This window comes from Mus caroli, unplaced genomic scaffold, assembly GCF_978045245.1.
Source record: "Mus caroli unplaced genomic scaffold, Mus_caroli_1 scaffold_18, whole genome shotgun sequence".
NCBI classification, from domain to species: domain Eukaryota; kingdom Metazoa; phylum Chordata; class Mammalia; order Rodentia; family Muridae; genus Mus; species Mus caroli.
The window spans coordinates 50,586,170-50,611,201 of NW_028227273.1; the positions used below are offsets into that span (position 1 = coordinate 50,586,170).

A 25,032-nucleotide genomic window follows, 5' to 3' on the forward strand; every position below is an offset into this window, starting at 1 on the left:
TTGTAAGGTCCATAGAGTTCAGGGAAACCAACTACACCAAGCATAGGTGGCCATGACCGTGACGCTACAGCAACCTCCCTATGCAGGTGCCTTTTCATAATCAGCCGATTCAGTGACATTAGTAGGGGCTGGTGAACCATGGCCAGATAATTAAGCACCTCTCTCTTGGAATGTCTCAGTTGTTCAGAGATGCCTCATGACTTGCTAGGGGATGACCTGCATTCTCCTCAAATTCAAATGTTGAAACTTTACCTTGAAGGTGATAGCATTAGGAGATAGGAATTTGGGGAGAAATTTAGGTCCGGAGGGAGCCCCTAGGGATGGCCATCACATCAGTTGAGAATACAAACCAAGTATGCCGATTGTGAACCAGAAAGCAGGCCCTCACCAGGCATCTAATCTGCCAGTGCCTTTACCTTGGACTTCCAACTCCCCCAGTACTAACCAATACAGTTCTCTTGTTTATAAGCTCTCTAGTTCATCATCTTACTTACAGCCCCATCTACCTTCCAAACAACCTCTAGAGAGAGATAATGCTCTTAGCCCTAACCAACCATAGGTCTTACTTCTTAGGGAACACAGCCTGGTATTTGTCTCCAGCCTTGATTCACACAACCCCGCCACCCACCTAGCCCATTCCATTTATTTTCTTCCTGCCTGTCATTGCTTCATCTCTTTTACCAACTCACTCGGTGCCTCCTCCTTCCCTCTGTTAATGCACCTTACTTATTTCTTCCCACCCTCTCCATGTGCTTTCCTCTGGGGAATGCCTTTCTTCAATCATAGCTCTAAGAAGTCCAAATCCAAAGCCCTGACCCTGATGACCCTGGATCTTGATTCCAGTTGTCAGGCACTGTCATGAGGGTTTATATACAATTGGGCAATTACCCTGCCCATGTTTCAAATGAAACTCTTTTGAAATCACCCTGTTTTCATGACCAACAACTGTCTTCCTCACAGCCCTAGTTTTACTGTAGGTTCATAGTGTTTCAGCATGGAAGTCACCTTAAAGCTTAATGAATTGATTTCCACTCAGTGCACTACATGGGCACCACCGTAGACTGTGATGTCAAGTACATTACATGATGCCATCATTTCCAAATGACAACTCATCTCCCAGATAAGAATTCACCATGTTACTATGAGGTTTTGATGCTCCTCATGTGCTGCACAGGCCTCTTCCGGACACTCTTCCACAGTCTCCCACAGCACCCTCAGCCATTAAAATTTACTTGGGTATAGAAAGACTTCTAATAAGACTTCTGCAGTGTTGAACTTGCTTCAAGGCTCCCCTTGCTTTTCTGTGGCCATGCCCACAGAAGCAATGACAAAACAGCAGCTTTCCCTCCCATCCACACAGCACACACTCCAGAGTCTCTGACTGAGACTGTCTGCTCAGAGCTGACCACACTAGAGGATTTCTAGAGATTAGTGCAAATAGGAAAAAAAAAAGATATGGTTTTTTTGGTTGCTGATCCCATTGCATAGAAGAGCAACGTGGTAGAGCAGAACCAGGATCCAGGTCTTCTGTCCATGACTTTATTAGCATCTTAATGCATCACACAACATGGCAGATAAGCCTTTCTAACCACAAGCACACACTTCTAGTGATTTCCATTGCCCGCAAGGGAGCACTGTCAAACATGATCCCTCATCTTGTTGTTCTTTATGGCTTATCTCCAACAGCAACCATTGTCCTGCAGGCCCTGTTCCTGTACAGCTTGTTACAACCCTGGGTCCTGAGATACTTCATCCTGCTTGCCTATCCCAGCCACCTGAGAATCCTGAGTTGTGATCACACCTCAAGATTCAACAATTCGGGTCTCAATCCCTCTCAGATTGCTTCCAGGGTCACCCCCAACAAAGTCACCCTGGTCCCTCCTGCAACCCTCAACTTGCATCCTGTCACATCCTGTGATGTGTTTGCATTGCCGCTCCCTCACTGCATGTTCCTCCCAGACTGCTGTGAGGAACCTCTGTTTTGAACACCTCCCTTACTTCCCTTCTGCTTTCAGACTCTGGCACAGGTAGTGCTTCATAAACAGCTTTGCTAACTGCTTAATCCATCATCTGAAATGCCCCAACAGCCTAACTCCTCAAAATCTTTATGTAGCTAATATCTCCCACTTGCCTGACTTTTAAAAATGCTTGTCACTTCTGTATTGCTAAGAAAAATTACAAGAGAAGAAGAGCAAATGTGGGAGAAGGGGGATAGCCAAAGCGTTCCTCTCTTTCCTGGTTTAGCTGAGGCCAAAGTGGGGTTCACACTAATGAGCATATTTGCCTTTGCCTCCTACATCCTGTGAAATGCAGGCTTCAGCAGGGACTGGCTTTCATTTTTGCCCTTTTGATCTCCCATGGGCTCATTTAGTCCCTCTTGGCCAGATTTGAGCCACTGCTTCTTCATCTTTGATGAACCACAAAATGACCTCAGGGTAGAGAACTTTGCAAGGAAACAGTTGCCTGGGTCTCTTCTGGACCTCCCTAAATCTAAGTCTAATGGGAGAAGGACTGACGAAGAACACACGGAGAAAATCTGCAGCAATATCCATACCTCCAAGGCTGAGGCCCTCTGTTTTCATCAGGACTACAATGATAAGTAAAATCTCTGGACTTCTCTTTCCCTGTTTACAGTGTGGTGCTTCTAGAGCTCTCTCTCTCTCTCTCTCTCTCTCTCTCTCTCTCTCTCTCTCTCTCTCTCTCTCTAATAAAGCTCTTATATCAGTTCTGATAGAAAAATCTTATTCATCCTTAAATAACTTCACATCTTGGAACTCAAATCATCTTTCGGGGAAAAAAATTATACATTTCTAACTTCCCCAGAGTCTGCCAGAGGCATTGAATTCTTCAGTATGTAGAACAGGTTTCTTCTGGGTTCCTGTTTGGCAAGAGACCTTTTCCACACCCACAGCTTTAGGAAGCTCCTGTCTGTTTGTGTTTTCTCCACAGCTTTAGGAAGCTCCTGTCTGTTTGTGTTTTCTCCGAGAGCTTCTGCATCTATCTATGAGGGGCGTGGAAGTGGGGTGGGGAAATACAAAGAGTAAACCAGGAAACCTTCAGAAACAAAGGGCAACCTTCAGAAACAAAGGGCCTAGACTCCAAGGTTTTCTTTCTCACCGCCAAAGGGTCAAAGTTACAAACAGTTCTCAAGTGATACTGGGAGACTCTTCCCAGAGCCCAGAGACAGCAATTGGGAAATGGAGCAGAGCCCTGAAATCCCTGAAGCAGCCATGTGGAAGCTCTGTTGAATGAGGGATCGACTTCCAGAAAGAATCAACTCTGAGAATCAATGAAGGGTGAGGATACCCCTACTCCAGTGACACCAAACAAACCCCTTAGACAATGGCCTCTCTTTGGTGAAATGCCAGGCCAATCAGAGGACTGAGATCTAGGAATGGTTACCCTGAGGGCCAGCTGCTTGGTCTGTGCCACAGCTCCATCAATGAGACAAGGTGGCAAGTGGGAGTAAGTGATGATTTCCTGTACCATCTAAGGGGAAGTTGTCTTTGATGTTTGCCCTTACACAGAGTTTGCAGAGGAAGCCCTAGTTACCCAAATTTATACACAGCAGAACAAAACCATAATATATGCATTGCTGTTATTAGCACCACAATGATTAAAAGGGAGGAAGGAAAGAAAGAAGGAAGGAAAGGAAAATAAAGGGAGGGAGAGAGGAAGGAAGAAAACTATGATCTAGGGTGTCACACTTTTCTATGAGTATAGGCGTAGCACTTGACATCTCAAAGAGAAGCAAGAATAAAAAGCTTTCAATCTAACTACTAATCTAACTTCATTGACTTTGACCCAGCTATAAAAAGCCAGCAGACAGCCAAAGACAGAATGCAGGTCTGCAGGGAGGCAGAAGCTGATGCCACTGATTTGGGATTTCTGACCCCTGTAAACCCATGGTCACCCCATACTCTGCCATAGCACCAGAGATGGGCATCGTTCAACCATTGGCTACCTGGAAACGAATCACTGATGGTGGACATAGACATTAAGTATTGGGATACCGAGAGTAAATCCTGACGCCTGCCAGAAAACCAGCTAGGCTGCCTAAAGACCTCCTCCCTCTTTCTATATTCCAGTCCTGCAATTTCACCCCTAGTGCTGCAATGGATTATCAACTGCAGCCACCCTTTCACTTTGCTCACATATCCTGTGATTCACACAAACCATTCCCTCTTAATCTCCCTCCACTCATCCCTGTATCCCAGCCTCCAATACCAGAATCATCCCAAACCCAGATGCCTAGGCTCCAGTGTAAAAACCACAACCAATAAAAGGCAGGGTGATATGTCTCCATTAGAGCCCTGCTATCCTACCACAGCAGACCATGCATATTTCAACATAGCTGAAGTACAAGGAAAAGATCTTAAAACTAACTGTATGAAAATGAGAGAGGTCATTAAAGAGGGAATGAATTAACCCCTTAAAGGAAGCCAGGAGAAAACACAAACAATGGGAGGAAATGAATAAGTTCCTTAAAGAAAGCCAAGAAAATACAAATAAACAGCTGAAGGAAACCCATAAGACTGTTCAAGACATAAAAATGGAAATAGAAGCAATAAAGGAAATACAAACTGAGGAAATTCAGGAGGAAAAGTTTAGGAATTCAAACAGGAATCACAGAAGAAAGCTTCATCAACATAATACAAGAGATAGAGATAGAGACTGCCATATCCGGGGATCCATCCCATAATCAGATTTCAAATGCTGAAACCATTGCATACACTAGCAAGATTTTGCTGAAAGGACCCAGATAGAGCTGTCTCTTGTGAGACTATGCCGGGGCCTAGCAAACACAGAAGTGGATGCTCACAGTCAGCTATTGGATGGATCACAGGGCTCCCAATGGAGAAGCTAGAGAAAGTAACCAAGGAGCTAAAGGGATCTGCAACCCTATAGGTGGAACAACAATATGAAGTAACCAGTACTCCCCGGAGCTTGTGTCTCTAGCTGCATATGTATCAGAAGATGGCCTAGTCAGCCATCAGTGGAGAGAGAGGCCCATTGGTCGTGCAAACTTTATATGCCTCAGTACAGGGCAACACCAGGGACAAGAAGTGGGAGTGGGTGGGTGGAGGAGTGGGTGGGGGAGCATGTGGGGGACTTTTGGGATAGCATTGGAAATGTAAATGAAATAAATACCTAAGAAAATAATAATAATAATTTAAAAAATACAAGAGATAGAAAAGAGAATCTCAGAAATTGAAGATATGATAGGAGAAATAGATACATCAATCAAAGAACGTGTTAAACATAAAAATTCATGAGACAAAACATCCAGAAAATCTGGGACACCATGATAAAACCAAACCTAAGAATAATAGGAATAAAAAGGAGGACAAGAAGGAGGAGGAAGATGAGAAGGAGGAGGGAGAGGAGGAGGAGGGAGAGGGGGAGGAGAAGAAAGGGGAGGAGGAGGCCCAACTCAAAGGACAGGGAAATATTTTCAACAAAATTATACAAGAAAAACTTCCTAACCTAAAGAGATGCCTTAAAAGGTATAAAAAGCATATAGACCACCAAGTAGTTTGGACCAGAAAAGAAAGTTCCATTTCCATATAATAATCAAAACAACAAACATATTAAACAAGAATATTAAAAGCTACAAGGAAAAGGAGAAAGTAGCATGCATATAAAGGCAGACCTATTACAATTACACTTGGCTTTTCAATGGAGATTCTCAAAGCTGGAAAAGCCTGGACAGATGTGTTCCAGAATCTAGGAGATCACAGATGCCAGGTCAGACTACTAACCCAGCAAAATTTTCAATCACCCATAAGTAAATAAAATAAGTTATTCTGTGAAAAAGTCAAATTTAAATTATACCTACAAATCCAACACTACAAAATGTGCTTGAAGGAAATTTCCAACCTAAGGAGGTTAACTATACCATAAAAACACAGGAAATAGATAAACTTCACACCAGCAAAACTAAAAGAAATGACACACACACACACACTACACCACCACACCATCACTACCACCACCACCACCACCACCATTAACACCAACAAAATAACAGGAATCAACAACCAATGATCATTGATATCTCTCAATATCAATGGACTCCATTCCCCCAACAAAAAGACAGAGACTAAAAGAGTGAATGCGGAAACATGATCTATCCTACTGCCAATAGGAAACACACCTCAACATCAAGGATAGACATTACCTCAGGGTCTAGGGTTGGAAAAAGATATACCAAACTAATGGACCTCAGAAACAAGATGGTGTAGCCATTTTAATATCTAAAAGACTTCAAATCAAAACTAATCAAAAGAGATGAGGAAGGACACTACATACTCATCAAAGGAAAAATCCACCCAAATGATATTTCAATTCTTAATATCTATGCCCCAAACACAAGGGCTCTAAGTTTGTAAAAGAAATATTGCTACAGTTTAAATTATATATTGACACTCACCCTTGTAGTGAGACACCTCAATATTCAACTCTCTCCAATGGACAGGTCTTCCCAACAAAAACTTAACAGAGAAGTACTGGGGCTAACAAACATGATAAACCAAATCGGCCAATATATCTACAGAACATTTCACCCAAACATTTCACACCTCAGCACCTTGTAGAACTTTCCGCCAAATTGATCACATACACGTACTCACACACAAGCCAAGTCTCAACAGATACACAAACAGTTGAAATAGCTCTATGCGTCCTATCCTTATCAGACCTCTATGGATTAAAGCTGGATATCAACAACAGATAAAGAAACACTAGTGCTGGTCTAACTGGATATTTACAGGCAGAAGAATGCAAATAGATCCATACTTATCACCCTACCCAAAACTCAAATCCATGTGAATCAAAGACCTCAACATAAAACCAGTTATCCTGATAGGAGAGAAAGTGGAGAATAGCCTTTAAACACATTGGCATGGGAGACAGCTTTCGGAACAGAACACTAACAGCACGGGTACTAAAATTAACAATAAATAAATAGGACCTCGTGAAACTAAAAATTTCCTAAGGCAAAGGACACCATCAGACAAAGTGGCAGCCTATGGTATCGGAAGAGATTTTCACCAACTCCACATCTGAAAGTGGATGAATATCCAAGTGATATAAAGAATTCAAAAAGCTAGACGTTGAAAAACCAAATAATCTAATTTTAAAACTGGGGCACAAATCTAAACACAATATTCTCAATGGAGGAATCTCAAATGGCTGAGAAACACTTAACTGTCAGAAGGGCTAAGATCAATAACAAGCGAGAACTCACGCCAGAGAGAATGTAGATCAAGGAGACCACTACTTCATTGCTTGTGGGAGTGCAAACTTGTACAGCCAATATGAAAATCAATATGATGATTCCTCAAAAATGGGGAATGAATCTACCTCAAGGCCCAGCTATACCACTCTTAGACATATACCCAAAGGACACACCATCCTGCTATAGGGACACTTGCTCAACCATGTTCATTGTGGCTATTAATAACATAAACTTAAAACAACCTAGATGCCCCTCAGTGGAAGAATGGATAAACAAAATGTGGTGGTAATTTTACACTACAGGTATTACTCAGTTGTTGTTGTTGTTGTTCAAGTGACACCACGAAATTTTCAGGCAAATAGATGGAACTAGAAAAAATATCATCACTAGTGAAGTTACCCAGATCTGGAAAGACAAATACAGTATCTATTCACTTGTAAATGGATGTTAGATGTTAAGAAAATGACAACCAAGACACAGTTCCCAGACCCAGAGAGGTTAGGTAATGAAGAGGGCTGGGGGGGGGGGAGGTGGTGAGGAGGGAGGCATGCATGGATCTCCCTGGAAATGGGAAATGGAACAGATTTTACAGGTGGAGTGAGGCTGGTGGAGACAGAATCAGGAGCAAGCAGGTTGTGAGGAGAGGTGTAAGAAGCTGAACTGGTGTCTACACGGAGCATTCGCCCCTATGTTCTACCCCTATGTGCAGGAGCATACTCTGCAGGCTAACAAAAGAGACTCGTGGATACCAATCCAAGTCTCAGAACTTTTGACCTACAATCTGTCCTGCCTGCAAAAGATGCTAGGGCAATTGTGACACGGAACATGTGGGGGTAGTCAACCAATGTCTGATTTGACTCAGGGCCTACTCTCCAAGAGGGAACCCTTACCTAACACTGTTTGGGTGACCAAGAATCTGAGACTAGATAGCCCGGAGACCTAGGGTAAAACCAAACACAACCGATCTTTAAAAACAAACCAGTAAAATGATTCCTAATAATATTCTGCTATACTCACAGATCAGTGCCTTATTCAGTCATCAGCAGAGAAGATTCGTTGAGAAAAAAAAATAAAAGTGATCATAACCCTGGGATATTAAGAAAGAGAATCCAAGTAGTTAGTGAGGTGAAGGGAAGACTAAAAGAAGGCTGAAGGAGATGGTTCAGTCAACAAATGCCTATACTATGCAAGCTTTGAGGTGTGAGTTGAGACCCCCAGGCATCTAGGTAAAAAGGCTGATACAGTGCATATCTGAAATTCCATGCTGGTGGGGGCAGAGATAAAGCAAATTCCTGGAACTGGCTGGATGAGCTCCAGGCTCATTGAGAGACCCTTTCTTGAAGGATAAGGTAGAGAATAATCAAAGAAGACATCTCTGAGCTACACATGCATGTGCACACATGTACATATTCACCAGTATACATGCACACACACACACACACACACACACACACACACACACCTCATGAAATAGCTTATGCTTAATCTGAGCTGCCCAAAGGGACCAGGCCATCAGAACAACATAGCAGCTGATGGTGGCTATTCAGGAATACCAGGAGGCTCCATCCTGCTTGTTCTGGAAACCAGAAGATCACACTCATGACTTAACTGATGCTCTGCTCCACTGTCAGAGCTTTTGGGGTCCCTGGTAAAGAGAACAACTAGTCATTTCCACCAGACAATCAGAAGGATTGTTTTATTCTCTCACCACACACACATGATGTTGATAACTATTTGACTAGCCACACCCATGCATGGACTGTTCTAGAGTTCTGTGGAGAGATTTCCTAACCAGCCCATCAGTGCATGTTAATTGAGTTGAGCTTTCTATCCACAGCCCTCCTGACCACTACACACAGAGTTAACTACGCAGTGAGGATTTTAACATACACTGCTTCAGCTTTAGCAGAAGCTGCCTGCTCTGCACCTATCCCTGGCTGTTCAGAAGGCCTGCACACTAGAGTCACCCCAGGGTAGCAATGAAAGGACTGCTCTGGGCTCTGCCCAAGGGGACTGATGCCACCAGCCTGGGGCATGTCCCGGCACAAGAGATTTTAACTCTCCCTAAGTAGATTGCTCATGCCAGTCCCCGAGTTTGAGAATCCATAATTCCAGCCCCAAGAAATGACTGTAGGGGATTTGTTCACTATGATTTCTCATCTCTTTGGTACCTTCTGTATCTGGAATCTAGGGTGGGACTCAGAGTGGAGGAAGACCATGACCTAGCCTGCTCAGAATGTCCCGTGAGTGTTCCCTCACATTGCTTTCTGTTTTACTTTCATTCCCTTGCTCTCTATTCTTCATTTCACCAAACCACACTCACTTCCTCCTCTAACCTGGTGCCCTCCCTTTATGATCAAAGTCCAAGCTACAGATGATCTCACCCTTTCTCAAAATATCCCTGCAAGAGAGGAGGAAGCCAAACCTCTGCTCTCCAAGGGAAGTCAGGGACACACAGATCCAGCTGAGGCTCTATCTGCCAAGCATGCCAATAACAGGAAGGTGGAAGATAAGGCGTCTGTAGGCATCTTCAAGGCACAGCACTTTTACCCGTATGTCCCTGTAGAACTTGCACAGCAAGTTGGTGGTGACTGCACCTGCCTAACCAGAATACTGCACATCCACACAATCCTGGTCACATCTGTTCTTTCAAGCTAAGCTCTGGATACAGTTTCCCTTCGCTCTCCAAGTATCGTGGCTTGGACAATGGATTTTTAGTATCACTGTTATTAGTTACACCATGTTTTGGCTAAAGAAGATTCTGGAAGAGGGGTTCAGAGTCATCTTGCTCTTGGAGGGAGGCAGAGAGATGAGTTGGGTGTAGGTTTTATGTAACATCTGAGAGCCTAACGTCAAAAAAAAAAAAAAAAAAAAAAAAAAAAAAAAAAAACCAAGCAAGCAAACAAACAAAAAATAGACAAGAGGCTTACAATGAAACTCAGTTGACAGAGTGTTTGCCTTGCAAGCATGAAATCCTAGATTTGACCTTTGGTAGCAAGTATATTGGACATGGTGCCACATTCCTTAGCACTGGAAATTAGGAAGGATTAGGAAATACGCCCTGTCTGCTATCAAACCTAGCAGTTAGGGAGAAAGAAGACATCCAGAGACTTGTTCGCTTCCATGCCATGCTGTGCTTGCAGGAAGAGATTCCCAGATGCCCAAAGCCCTGCCTACCGCCACCACCACCACCATCACTACCACCACCATTTGGTGCAGAAAAGGGAAGACATCCATAGACCAGCCAGCTGTCATGCCACACAAGAAGGTTATAGACAATTACAGACCCACTTGCTGCCATGCCATGTGTCAAGGAGAGAGGAAGTCACCCAGAGGCCAGCTGGCCATGTGTCCTATCTATAGCAGGAACCACTACAATCAATGTGCAAGCGTGTAGTGGACAGATGGGAGAGAAAGAGAAGCAGAATAGCTTGAGCCTAGTGAAGAGAGGTGGAACTGGGGACATGAGGAAGGAGAGGAATAGCCTGCCTGTTGTGAGTAGCCAGCCCAGATGTTTGAGGACACGGTGAAGTCCTTAGCAGTGCTGCTACTGAGAGCCATGTCTAGGTCCATGGCTATGCACTGGCAGGGGTCAGTGTAGCTGTGCATGGCCCACATTGCCACTAGAGACCATGGGGAGGACTATTTTCTGATTTTCTAGGCAGCTACCTAGAACCACATGAATGTCTATGGACTGTTTTTTTAAAAAAAAGAAATCAAGGTCATTTCGGGAGTTCAAGTCTAGCCTGGGCTACATGATATGCCAGTAAATGAAGAGAACAAGGACTAGCATCTTAGCATTCGAGCAGGGCATTTCCCACACCCTTTTTGAGCACAGGCTTGCTCAGTGGCCTCATGACACTAACCCCTTCCCCCCTTTTTTTTCCTGAGCTACTGGAAGGGAGCAGACCTCAGCTCACCAATGGCTGTGACTATAATATCGGAAGGTCCCATGGGTCATAATTAACTCTTTTCTTCATTTTACATAGGAGTGAAATAATCTTCATGAATAAAGATGGGACGCTCCAGTGAGTGAGACAAGCTCTCACTGCACTTCACATGCCCTAGGATGCTGCCGTGTATCTACTGCAGTAGGCACAGATGAGGGCTTCACGTGCCCTAGGATGCTGCCAGGTATCACTGATGTATCACTGCAGTAGACACAGATGAGGAGTACTGTGCATGGCAGGGCAGCATGAGTCTGTGAAACTCACAGGACAGTAGTTTAGATGGGCAGACCCAGTGTTGTAGAGAGCGGGGGAGGGGTGGTCTTTAACAGGCTGTTGAAAATGACCCACATCATGGCTCAGGGTAGGGCATCCTCTACCTGAGTTTCTTCATAAGAACCAACCAATCCTCCCCTTCAGAAAGCACCTCTGCTACCCAACACCAGATGCCAGAGACTTTCTTTTGATGGGAATCCAGAATGGAGGCCCTGCAGATTTGGGGGAAAGTATGATTCTGCAAGTGAGCCAGAATCCTGCTCCCCTATAATGACACCATTGGAGGCTCAGAGAAGCACCCTCACCTTACACACAGGTTATTCAAGGCAGGGTTTCTCAGTATAGCTCTGGCTGTCTTGGAACTTGCTCTGTAGACCAGGCTGGCCTGGAACTCAGAGATCTGCCAGCCACTGCCTCTGGTGTGCTAGGATTAAAGGCGTGTGCCACCACTGCCCGGCTGACCCAGCTTTTGTGTTTCCCCTGTGGTCATAACAGTAACCAGAAGCTCAAAAAGGAGGATGGGCATTGAAAACATCTCTGCCATCAATCTGGTCTCAGAGCCACAAAGGCTCTTATTATCTGCTTTTCTTTAAGTAAGCAGGTGGGTGACAGCACGGGCATTCTAGAACTCTTTGGGGGCCACTTGGGCTGTGGACTAAGCGTTTTCATACAAGTAGACAAAATCTCTGAACGCTGCCAACGTGAAATTCCAAAGACACAGGTAGAATTGGTCTCCACGCTTAATGCAGGGCAAAGGGCTCCTTTGGCTCAAAAGAACCAATTTGTGTTTGAAATATCTCTCAGGGAACCTGACACTTGAAGTTCCTACTCCCAGGGAATCTGAGTAAGTCCAAGACTGGCTCTCAAGGAAAGCGGCAAAGTTTTCTGAACGCAGCATCCATTCACCCTCCCTGCTATGGGCCTGGGCACCCAGGCCCCCAAGGCCCCATCCTGCCCAGACTGGGAGGCGATCTAGCCTTGTTCTTACCTAGGTCTGCCAGCACACCCGAAACTGCTGCCTGGAGATTAGCAACATCACTTTGTAGACATAAAATAAATTGCAACAGATTATCTATATTAAACTTTCAATATGTATATTGAATTGTGTGTGTGTGTGTGTTTCAAAAGTGTCAAAGAAGAAAAGATTGTTATTCAGGTTTACACAAACTTAAACCCTTCTGCTGAAGTCTCTTCAACTCATTTAGAAACAGGTGGTTTAAGCAAATTAACACCTTTCTGCTTCCAGGTTATGTGCACGACCTTTAGACCCAGTGTGTTTTCAGCGCTCTGCACTCTATTCTTGGAAAACAGCACTAGAGGATTTTACTCCCATTTGTGAAAGCCCTAGGTAATCAGGCAGTAGAGTTCGCCCCTCCCCCAAAGTCCTGGCGACTCTGCAGCCCAGCCCGGGGCTGCTTTCCTCCGCCTCAGGTTTCCCGGGTTCTGCTTCTGCAGTGTCCCAGCAAGGAGGGCTGATCAAATGTTTCTGCCTACACCTGCGGACCCGGCCTCCAGTCTCCCGCAGCTTGCAAAAGAAAAAAAAATTACAGTTGCTGTCTGGTGTCTGCTACTGCCCAGGGGAGCGCCCAAGAAGCAGGGGGTGGGGGGGCGCTTAATTTGGTTCTGCAAGAAGCTGTTGCTTTGCAGCCCAAGTCGTGACTGACAGGTCCCCTGGCTACCTGAGACGGTCCTGTAGAGTCATAATGACAGTGATAATAACAGCAGGGAACTGGGTGTTCATTTTTTTTCTCTCTCTCCTCTACAAGTCCCAAAGCAAGAAAATAGCTTTGTGGCCTTCGCTTTTATTTTAGTGTTTCTGAGTAAAACAAGAGGGGGTGGGTACTAGAAAATGCTGGTTTTGTTGTGCCAAAGATGATCTCTCTCTCTCTCTCTCTCTCTCTCTCTCTCTCTCTCTCTCTCTCTCTCTCTCTCTCTCTCTCTCCTCCCCCCGCTAAAGAAGAAAAGTTTACTAGTCTAGCCAGATTCCCCTGTCCCTATATCTGGAGACATCTTTCAACTTGGCCAAGATCCCTTCCCTTGGAGCTCAGGATCTGCTCTTCCCTCTGAGCTCAGGATGCGGGATGGCAACCTGTCCTACAATGTTTGGTAGACTGCGGGTTAACTCTTCAAGAAGACAGCCACCTGCCAGATTGATGCTCACACCCTTCTCCGGAAGCCCCTGGCAGAAAGGCCACCGGCAGGACCAGGAGGGCGCTGGACTGTGCTCCCTAGGGAGGGTCTCAAGTCCCAGAGGGATCTGCGTCCTGACACTTGAGATCTCCTCATCTCCAGCCCGGGAGGAGGCCCGCGAATGCCGACCTACCTTCACGAAGAGCTCGATCTCGGGGTCCCTGTCGTCCCCATTAGTTGTCGCTGAGTCCGTCATGCCGTTGGCGCCCCGGACCACGGTCCCGGGCCGGAGAGGCGCCACCTCTGCAGCGCTTCAGGCTCCTGCTCGCAGCGGGGGCCTCTCTTCTGCACGGTGTTTAATGTTTTCTTTTTTTAAGACTACCAGTTTCTCATCAATTTCTCCAGGCAAGGACAGCGATGCCTGAGAGATCAGAGTCCCAGGTGTCACGCGGAAAGAGCGGACTCCAAGAGCCAGCAGGGGGCTAAAAGGAAAAGCGAGCTAAGGGATTGACAACAGGTCCCAAGAGCAACAAGTGCCTGACTGCTGGGAGGTGTCACAGGATCCGAGACTGTCAGCGATCCCGCGCTGCAGCGGGTGCGCCCAAAATAGACCACGGCCGCGGGGCGGGGTCAATCCGGGCGGGGACTGGAGGGAGGGGGACACCCTGGGAGCTCAGCATCCGTTGGGCCCCAGTCACATCAGAGACCCCTCAGTGCCCGAGCTCAGACAGAGCTAAGTATGTTCTGAAGGTCATGAGGGACAGAAAGACATGAGCGACAGAAGATGATTTTCAAGGTTTTTTTTTTTTTAATTTTTAATTTTTTTGTTTTTTAATGAAGAGGTTCAGTTAGTCCACGTTATTCTACCAAAATCACGCACTTACAATAGCGTGGAGCGAAGAAAAGATCGTGAACTCGCAGAGCTTGCCATTTTTGCTCTGTGCAAGTGGAGAGAGAATGGGCCAGGAGCCGGGAGAGGCTGAGGGGTGAGCCAACCGGTCAGGTGCTGGAGTCAGAGATCTGCAGCTTTCAACTTTGTGGGGTTTTCTTTCCCTTGCTTGGTTTTATTCTCCTCTGCTTTCTTATTCTCTCTCTCTCTCCCTCCTCCCTATCTCCCCTCACCTCCTTCTCTTCCTGGTCCTCCTCCTCCTTCTCTCTCTGCCTGTCTCTGATTCTGTCTCTGGAGAGAGAGAGAGAGAGAGAGAGAGAGAGAGAGAGAGAGAGAGAGAGAGAGAGAGAATTCTATAGCATAGGCTGGCTTTGGCCTTAAACTCACTATGTAACTGAGACTGGTTTGGAATTCCTCATTCTCCTACCTCAAAATCTTCTAAGTGCTGCTTACAGGTGTACGTCACCACATCCAGCTTTCTCTTCCTCTTTCTCTTTCTCTTCCTCTTTCTCTTTCTCCTTCTCTTTCTCTTTCTCCTTCTCTTTCCCTTTCCCTTTCTCTTTCTCTTTCTCTTTCTCTCTTCCTCTTCCTCTTTCCCTTTCCCTTTCTTCCCTTCTTTCTTCCTTTCTTTCCTTCTTTCTTTCATGAACTATGATACAGATCTACTATGCTCACATCCTGTAAGCATAGCTCAATGTATTTTCACCAGTTGCTACCAGCACTAGATGAAGGAATAAAATATTGGCTTCTTGCTCTTTTTTCTTCTGCTTTTCCACTCACCCAAGGTAACCATGACTCAGACTTGAAATAGTCTAAAGTGAGAGTTAGGGATGGTAGGTTGAAGCTACTAATGCTGGTTTCTTTCAACCATAATGGCATTGGACACATTTCCCATAGTTTTACACTTTGGTAGAGGTGTTGTTAAATCACAGAATATAAGAAGGTTCTTGATAAATATTCTCTTATGTTTTTCTGAAGTTCTTTCCTCCCCCACCTCCAACATTCCCACCTCTTGTTTCTTTTTTTCAAGTAGTTGCAGAGCCGGAGAGATGCTCCGGGTGTGAAGTGCATGTCAGGCAAGCAAGAGGCCTTGAGCTGGGAACTCCATCAACTCAATTGGGCAGGCTTGGTGGCCTGGCTCGGCTCCCAGGCCTCTGGAGGTGGAGACTAAGCAGATTCTGGGTTCAGGTGAAAGACCTTGTGTCCATACAAAATAGAGAAAGCAATCAAAGGTGTTTTAATCATTTTAAATGGTGCTGTTAGCCTGGTTTTATAAAAGTAAAGAAACTGGGCATGGAGTACTTAAGAAACTTGACTCTATTCCTCATCCCAGGAAATGGACGAGTCAGAATTTGGATACAGGTAACTGATACTTCAGCAACTACTCAACTAACTGATTTTTTTCACTTTGTGAACACTACACTGAGAGAAGTGCAGGTCTGGTCATAATCATTGAAATTAAAATCCACTTCAGTGAGGCAGTAACAGAAGGGAGGAACTGCAAGGGTGTCACATGAATGAGGAAGATGTAGAATATGGGTCTGAGTTTGGATCTGAACTGTTTGCCAGTTGCCCATGTCCTAAAGACTTGGCTCCAGCCATGACACCATTGAAACCTCTAAGAGGCGGGACCTAGCAGTAGGAGACAGTTGGGCCACTGGGGCCATCCTCTCAAAGGGAAGACCTTAGTTACTTTTCTAGTGATGTGAGGAGACACCAGGGCCAAGGCATCTCATTTTAAAAAGCACTTAACTAGGAGCTTGCTTACAGAGGGTGAGTCCATGACTTCATGGCAGGAAGCATGGCAGCAGGCAGGCAAGCATGGTGCGGAGGAAGTAGCTAAAAGCTTACATCTTAGCCACAAATTTTAGGCATGGATAAACGGAGACTGGACCTGGCATGGGCTTCTGCATCCTCAAATCTCACCCCCAGGGACAGCCACATTTTGTATTATAAGGCCACACCTCCTCCAACAAAGCCACACGTCCTCCAACAAGGCCACACCTCCCAGTCCTTCCCCAAACAGTTCTACCAACTTGGGGCCAAGCATTTAAACATAAGAGCTTATGGAAGCCATTCCCATTGGAACTCCCATAGGAGTTAAGGAGCCATGCCTGTCCCTTTCTTTTTGCTATCTAAGAGGTAAATGCCTCTCTCCACACAAGTTCCTGCCATTGTGTATAGTATAACCACAGGCCATAAGCAATGAGGCCAATTGATAGTGGACTATAGAACTTTGAAAACTGAACCCAAATAAACCTTTCTTCTTTTTAAGTTGATCATCTCAGGTGTTTTGTCATGGCAGGAAAAGTGGACTAGCACAGAGGTGTTCCATGGAATGGCACGCACAGAGACTACTTAACACAGTTGGGATGAGAAGAAGAAATGGCTACGTGGCTCAAGTTGATTTGGATGAAACTCCCTGGTCATCTATCTGATGGGCAGATGAAGAAAACACAGTGTTGTCCACCATTCACAGACTCCAAGCTCAAGAATCTCATTGTAACTTAAAAAGCATCACCATGGCAGCACGCAACCCTTTGGGCACCTTAGCACTTAATCAAGGAGGGGTGCAATTACTCTTCCTTGCTTTCAGGCTCACAGCAGCTAAGCCTTTAGACAGGCAGCCACCTCACAGCTGAAACTCTGCAGCAGTGGCCACAGAATCGAGGGAAGGACCAAGGTGACAAAAGGAGTCTGGAGCCTTCACTGCGGGATGATGCAACCTCATGGCTTCTGTGCACTGAAGTGTAGAGAATATTTTTAGTATCACTATAGTAAGTGCAAACAGAATTATAGGAGCAAAAAGTCTTGGAAGTTCCTTTTCGTGAAAAGTCCTTTCTAGGAACTTTAGATGATCTTCTTGCCTTAGATTTAGGCGATGTGTGAGGTGACCTTCCTTTCTAGACCTCAAACCTGCTAACCCATTAAGCACAACGAACCTGCTTTTTATTTCCTTGACATATGGAAAAACAGGAAGCTTTGGTTTATTAACATTTCTAGAAATCATCACATTTGGATATCCCTACAAGGAATTCTGTTTATATACAGTAAACCATTTATGTGTGTGATTGTGTGTTTGTGTGCATGTGTATATGTGTCAGAGAGAGAGAGAGAGAGAGAGAGAGAGAGAGAGAGAGAGAGAGAGAGAGAGAGAGAGAGAGAGAGAGAGATATTTAGAGTGTAAATACACACAGAGCTGGAGTTAGGCATTTGACATGGGTGCTGGGAACTGAACCCAGATTCTCAGCAAGAACAGAAAACACTCTTAACTGCTGAGCCATCTCTCCAGCCTCTTATGCACCTTGCTAGTCTCCACTTCATATTGGGTTTGGCCATCAACTAATTTTGTACACAGTTTTAGTATTAGATCCACAGTATGACTGATGTAAAGGCTGTAGCTTTATACCCAGTGCTGCAAAGCCAAGTCACTTAGAATCAAGTTTTACTCTGACCATCAGAAACACTTTCCTTCTCATTTTAGCACACAGCTTTATAAACCCAGTACAAATTTTAGATTAATCTTTATCAGTAAAGAATTGCAAAAACGCTTTCAGTATTCAATCTGGCTGTCACTCATGCTAAAACTGTAACCAAAGAGAGTGGAGACTAGCAAGGCCAAGAGAAGGCTGATATGAAGGTCTGTGTAATACCTGAATTCTTGCATGACTATTGAAGGGAAAAATACAGCATATCTAATAGAAAGTTTGTATATTAAAGTTTTATTACTATGAAAAATACTACACAAGGAGCAAAAGGTAAAGGAAGTTGTGTAGTAGTAAAGTTTATATAATTAAGTTGAAATGCTAAAGTATTCATTGTAAAAACCTACATTTTAAACAAAAGTATGTAGTAGAAAAGCAGATCAGGTCTGGAGAGATGGCTCAACAGTTAAGCGTGTATACCTGTTCCTCCAGAGGATCCAAGTTCAACTCCTACCACCCACATCCCATGGCTCACAACTTCCTGTGACTGCTGCCCTGGGAGCTCCGATACCTTTGGCCTCTGAGGTAACTGCACTCATGTGCACAATATCCACCAACAGACGTACACATAATTTAAAACAAATCTTTAAAAAACATGCAGATAGAAAAGCTGGAGAAATAGTTTGGAAGTTTAGAGAACTTACGCTAGCAAGGACCTGGGTTTGAGTCCAGGCACATGCATGGTGGCTCATAACTATCCCTAACATATACGTGATGTGCATTTGTACCCGTAAAATCAGATAGAGACCAATAGTAATTTACATGCCTGCCTAAGTGGATCTAATCACAATAATTAAGAGATAGAAATTTTGGAGCTAAATAAAATGAGCATAAGTGAAGTCCCAATTGTATACAGTTATAGAGCCACTTTGAGCATAATGATATTAATAAGTTAAAACCACAAAGATTTAGAATATAAGCTTATCATACAAATCATGATGAGAAGAAAGTTCTATTACTGTCAATCAAGTCAGACTGCAAAGCAAAGGACTATTCAAGATAACAGAGATAACTTGACAGCTTTACACTGTTAACACGCATGGACTCTTCTGGGTAATTATCAACAGAATACATATCATTCTCGAGTTTGCAAGGAAAACTCACCAAAAGAACATATTCTAGAAAAAAAGAAATTTAATTTAATTTAAAAAGAAAACATTGAAAAGACACAGAAAGAAATAATAGAACATGATTTAAAACCAGAGTTTGTTAAAAAAAAACAAAGACAAACAAACAAATAAAGACATAAAAGAAAAAAGAAAAATGAAAAAGAAGAGACAAAAATGAAAAAAATCCACGAAACTGATTGCTCAAACCCATCTGGATTTTTGCCAAGAACAAGAGATGGTATGTTACCAAAATCAGATATGAAAAATGGGGCCATCCGATCAGTGACCAGCCCAACTTGGGATCCATCCCATGGGCAGGCACCAAACCTGACGCTATTATTAATGCTGTGTTGTGCTTGCAGACAGGGGCATATCGTGGCTGCCCTCTGAGAGGTTCTACCAGCAGCTGACTGAAAGAGATGCTTACAGCCAACCATTGGACTGAGGTTGGGACCTCTATGGAAGAGTTGGGGGAAGGATTGAAGAAGCTGAAGGGGATGGCAACCCCATAGGAAGACCAACAATGTCAACTAACCTGGAACCCAGGGAGCTCCCAACCAAAAAAAAAAGCCACCAACCAAAGAGTATACAAGGGCTGGTCTGAGTACCCCAGTCCGCTGCATATATGTAACAGAGAACTGACTAGTCTGGCCTCAGTGGGAGATGTGCCTAATCCTTTAGAAACTTGATACCCCAAGGAAGAGGAAAAGGGGAGGGAGAAGGGGGGAAACTTCTGGGAGGGAGGACTGGAAGGGTGCAAAAATAAAAGCATGTAATGATCAAAAAGAAAAAAGAAAGAAAGAAAGAAAAGGAAAAAGAAAAGAAAAGAAAAGAAAAGAAAAGAAAAGAAAAGAAAAGAAAAGAAAAGAAAAGAAAAGAAAAGAAAAGAAAAGAAAATCACCTTCACAGATGGGAGAACATAGGGATGCTTCAAGAGGCTGCACCTAAGTTACTTCCACAAAATGGATAAATTCTTGAAAGATAAAAACTAACAAACTTACTCTCAAAAGAAAAAGAGGCTCACCTGACAGGTGACTCCTTCCTTATCTATTAAATCTATTCTGTCACCGAGAGCCTTGAGGCCCAGATGTTTCATTAACAAACAGGCAAATGATATGAACAGACAGGTTACCAAACAAGTAAACTGGAAAGCACACTTATTCCCTGGAGATACATGGGTGAAAGACTGATGCTACAATGTGTCGGCTAGAAAGGCTGACACAGGCACTTAGGAAAACCTCCTGTGGTAGCAAGAAGTTAGCTACAAATCTCAACTTCCAGTGCCTTTCTGCATAGCAGTTTGGAAATGTTATATGATGTCAAGCCCGTGCTTTCTGGGTCTTCCCAGTTCTCCGGCGTGGCATGACTCTAGAGAAGTGCAAATCCCTGTCGACCTAGAACGTTTAGAGTGAATGTTTCCACGGTATTATTTATAATGATCCCAAACTGGAACAATGGCTAAATGAATCAACGGAGTGTCCTATGCTCAAACAATGGCAGCGGGGGTGGGGGTGGCGGGGTGGTGGTGGGGTTGGGGAAGCTAGTAAGAGTTGTGTACATGCATAAACACGCATAAATCTTAACTGTACAATGCGAAGTGAAAGAAAGCTGGTCTCCAAAGACTACACACTGTCCAGCTTCGTTTGTGTGACAATCTAGAGATGTGGAGGGTGGGAGAAAACCCGCGGCAGGCCACAGTTGGGTGGGGGAGGGTTCGGTTGCTAAGAGATTCCAGGGAAGAGTTTTCTGAGGTGCTGAAACTGATAATCTTGTCTGTTCCGGTAGTCACAAACATCGCTGTATGTGTTAAAAATCTACAGAACTGCATGCCCACCAAAACGAATGTTCTCCGTGTAAAGTGATCAAGGTTCATGAATAACTTCACGAACTATAAAGTCAGGGCTAGGAGGACAGTTTGGTCAGTAATGTATTTGCCCAAGTTCAGGAGGACCTGAACTTGGTGCCCATAACCCATGTGATTTTTAAAAAGCCAGGCATGGTGGCACCATATACTTGGAATTAGAGCACTTGGAAGGTGAAAATGGGGATCCCTGGAACTTACAGGCTGTCCAGCCTTGCTTAAGTGGCAATAAACAAAGATCGCCAAGGTGGAAGTCTCCTGAGAAGCAATGCCAACTTCACCCCTGCGTTTGAAGCCGCCATCTTGTTTCCATATCTTTCTTTCCCTGCGCCCTTTCCCTAAATCTTATCACAACATTAACATCAGAAATGCAAAAACAAATTCCTGAAACGGAAATTAAAACCAGATAAACCGGAAGGAAGGAAGCTCTGAGCTCTGAGTCCTTATTAAAGATTAAAACGTTAAAAAAGAATATAGATGATCGCAATATACTTTGCCACAGTAAACATTCCCCTTCCAAAGAAAGCAAAAGTGGGCATAGAAGAGAGGAGAGATGGGACCCAGTCAAAAGCAAAACCGCAAGGAAAATGTGAAATCTACTAACTCCATGTCTGGTCTCTGGGGCATGGGGTGCCATGGTGGGTACTCAGGACTGGACACAGCCAGAAAGCCCGTGCCTCAGCCTGAGTGCTGAACTGCTTGAGATGTCCTCCAGTGGACTAACATGTAGTTTTCTTGAACTCATCCTTCCCCGGAACCTCAGGGAACACAGCATAGGCAAGCCTTTGGCTTCACTGTAACAGGAATGGCCTCTCAGCCAGCCCTCTGGAGTTCCGGTCCCACTCTCAGTGAGCTCAGTCTTAACCATCTGGCATTCCAAACATCATCCTGCCGTTCAGAGCTTATGCCAGGATCTCTCACGGAGCTTTGCTTATAGCATCACCCAGTTTCTTCTGCCCGTATCCTCAACTTTTCCCACGATCTTTCTACAGAGCAGTTCGAAAGCCTTTGGAACCAGTGCTCAGGCATAGTCTACAGCAAGGACCCCCTTCTCTCTAGTTTTCGTTCTTATCACACTGACAAATCACTCGAGGAAAACAGCTCAACTGAGGAAAACTTTATATTCATTTTCTAGTTAGTTAGTTAATTAGTTAGTTAGAGATAAAGTCTCATGTATCCCAGCTGACCTCAAACTTACGATTCATCTGAGGCTGGACATGACCTCCCAGCCCTCCTGCTTTGGCCTTCTGTCTTAATTAGGGTGTTACTGCTGTGAACAGACACCATAACCACATTGAATTGGGGCTGGCTTACAGGTGCAGAGATTCAGTCCATTATCAACGTGGTAGCATCCAGGCAGGCATGGTGCAGGAGGAGCTGAGAGTTCTACATCTTCATCTGAAGGCTGCTATTGGAAGACTGACTTCCAGGCAGCTGGGGTGAGGGTCTTAAGCCCACACCCACAGTGACATACCTACTCCAACAAGGCCAGACTTCCTAATAGTGCCACTCTCTGGGCCAAGCATATACAAACCATCACACCTTCCCTAGGCTGAATCATGAGCATTTGTTTTGACATTTGGTTCCTGAAATCTCAGCTCTTCATGGAGTGGGAATGACCAATCAATACATCAACATTAGATGTACAATCAATCACTGAGAACTGGAGCCTCTTTTATCCACAGCTTCTCCCTCTCTTTGGGTTCTACCCTCCTATTAGCGAAATGAACATCACACTATGGCATTTTTACAAATCCTAATTTAAACTAAAACATGAAAAAGGTTTGCATAATAATAATAATAATAATAATAATAATAATAATAATAATAATAATAAAAGATAGGTAACATTTACTAAGATTCTGCCGTGCGCTGGGAGTTCCGAATCCCTTATTAGCTTCGTCATCTCTGTAATAGCCCAGTGATGTGGTGTTATTGGTCCCATTTCACAAGTGAAGAAACCAAGTCTTAGAAAGGCTGAATAACTTGCCTGGAAATTACTAATAGCAGAGCTGATTCCCCAGCCAGCTGCCTCCATGAGACTGGAAGCCAGTACTCATCCATCCTGGGAGTAGCATGTTTTATTGGAAGAAGCAAATGCCCATGGACACACAGGCAAGCGGTTCAAAGGAACAGGGTCTCTGGTTTCCTTGGTTACCCACACCTCTTCCATCCATTGTCCTTTAGGTTTCTGGAGAGCTTCAGGAATGAACAGGTGGCTAATGTGGCCAGCTCCGGGACTTTCATCAGGGATGTGTTTGACATCATGTTCCCTTCTGTTGACCTAAGGTTGAGTAGAACAGGACTAGGAAGCTGTGATTCTATCTTATCCCCACAAGGCCAGGCTGACTGAGAGCAATGTAGACAGAAAACAAGGGCTGAGATATGGGGGTACAAGAGAGGTAGGGAGCCCATGTGTTCCTGTGCCATTGGAGTGATTGGGTCACAAGGTGACTAGAACCTGAAATCTCTAGAATCTTCTCTCCTAGAGATCAGCAAGCTTTTTTGTTGTTTTTTGTTTTTTTTTTTTTTTTTTTGTCTCAGACCACCTCACACTTCCTAGTGCTCACAGCTTGAGATTTAGCTCAGGCTCAGAATGTAGGTAGAACAAAGAGGACTTTGGTGTGAGAGGTTCCCTGTGATTATAAGAGACCTCCCTGTGGGCAGGGGAAGCTATTATCAAGTAGACATGAGCCAAGAGTGGAGTGATACACTTTAAAAATGGTCTACATTCTGGTGTTTGAAAGTAATATTTTTTTAAAGTTCCAGATTTTCACAAAAATGCCATGTTGTCTTTGGAGGCTCATAAAAGACAAAACAAAAGTAAAAAATGTGTTCAGAAACTGCCAGAATTCCAGAGAGGTGCTGTGTATGGAGCTACAGTGATTGCAGGTAGTTGAAGACTAGAATAATACAGATATAAAATAATATCTTATGACTTGATTTTTTTAAGAAGACAGAGTACCTTTTAGAATAATGAAAAGGTCAAAAACCGGAATCCAGAAATTCCAAAAACTTTAGAGACCGGGAGTGTGACCATTCATGCTCACTGAGCCTCAGTTTCCCTATCTATAAAATGGGGATGAGAGACCGGAATTAGGCCATTTCCAGCTGTTATCTTCATTTGTAACACAATCCACTCCTACAGATGTGAGCAACAGTGTCAATGTCCTCCCAAGGACCTCTAGGAACAAGTGTATATTTAAGTCTATTTCCTTCTCCCCATTTATCTCTTTACACAGACATTCCTCCCTAGGTTTCCTTAGAAAGGCAATAAAACTCTGTGTGTGCTTTTCCCTTTGGCAGTGAGGCAGACACTAAGAAAATACAAAAAAAAAAATGTGGAGGAGGTAAAATATGTCGTAGAAGGTTCTGGTCTATCCCTCCCTGGGGTGATAGCTTTCTCTCTATTCTGTCGTATTCTTTATCCACTTGTGCAATTCAGAACTGAATTGCCTGGAAGCTTAGTTTTGCCCCTGGGAGATCCGAGCCTATCACCTTGAATTACTTCCATTTCCCTTTTCCAGGGAGAAGGTAGAAAAATTTCCAAATATCTTAGTTGGGTTTGAAATCCAAACTTTCCTGGATGGGGACCTGTGCTCAATGCTGGGGCTCAATTTACAGGAATATCACAGCTCTGCCAGCAATGAACTCATAGCCCTCCCATCCCCAAAGCATTTGGCATGCTGGCCCTGTATGCCATGGCTAGCCATGTCGATGTGGTATGTTTTTAGGAGAATACAAAAATGAAGCCATGGGATGGAGGGGAGAGGCTCATTTGTTCCCCTTTTCCATCACTGGGAGATGTAGTGATTGGATACAGAGCAGCCTTCTCACTAACAGGTCCGCTTGCATTGAGGTGTCACTGTGAAATTATCATATTCACACACACTTATTGTTGGCCTATTAACTGCCAGATACAATTGGCAGTGAGGGAGACACCGTTGGGAAAGGAAGGAGTCCTGGCCAACCTGTGCATGGTGAGTCTTGGCCATCCTCCTTGGGGTAGACATGACATGCGCAGGATAAAGCAAGTGATAAGTAAGTGTGAAGAGTGGTCAAGTCTAGTGAGGAACTTCAGGGGGCAGATCATCA

General features: G+C 44.3%; 1 protein-coding gene across 2 annotated transcripts in view; it reads right to left on the minus strand.

Moving 5' to 3' along the window:
- Clic5 (CLIC family member 5) overlaps positions 1 to 25,032 on the minus strand; it is a 149,799-nt gene that overhangs the window by 83,623 nt on the left and 41,144 nt on the right. Inside the window, exon 1 of one of the 2 annotated variants that reach the window (XM_021149513.3) lies at positions 13,787 to 14,162. The exons of the other annotated variant lie outside the window; for it this stretch is intronic. Within the exon in view, the coding sequence (XP_021005172.1) occupies positions 13,787 to 13,849 (63 nt within the window). The 5' untranslated portion in view covers positions 13,850 to 14,162. Of the gene's footprint in view, positions 1 to 13,786; positions 14,163 to 25,032 lie in introns of those variants that run through there. 2 annotated transcript variants of the gene reach the window in all.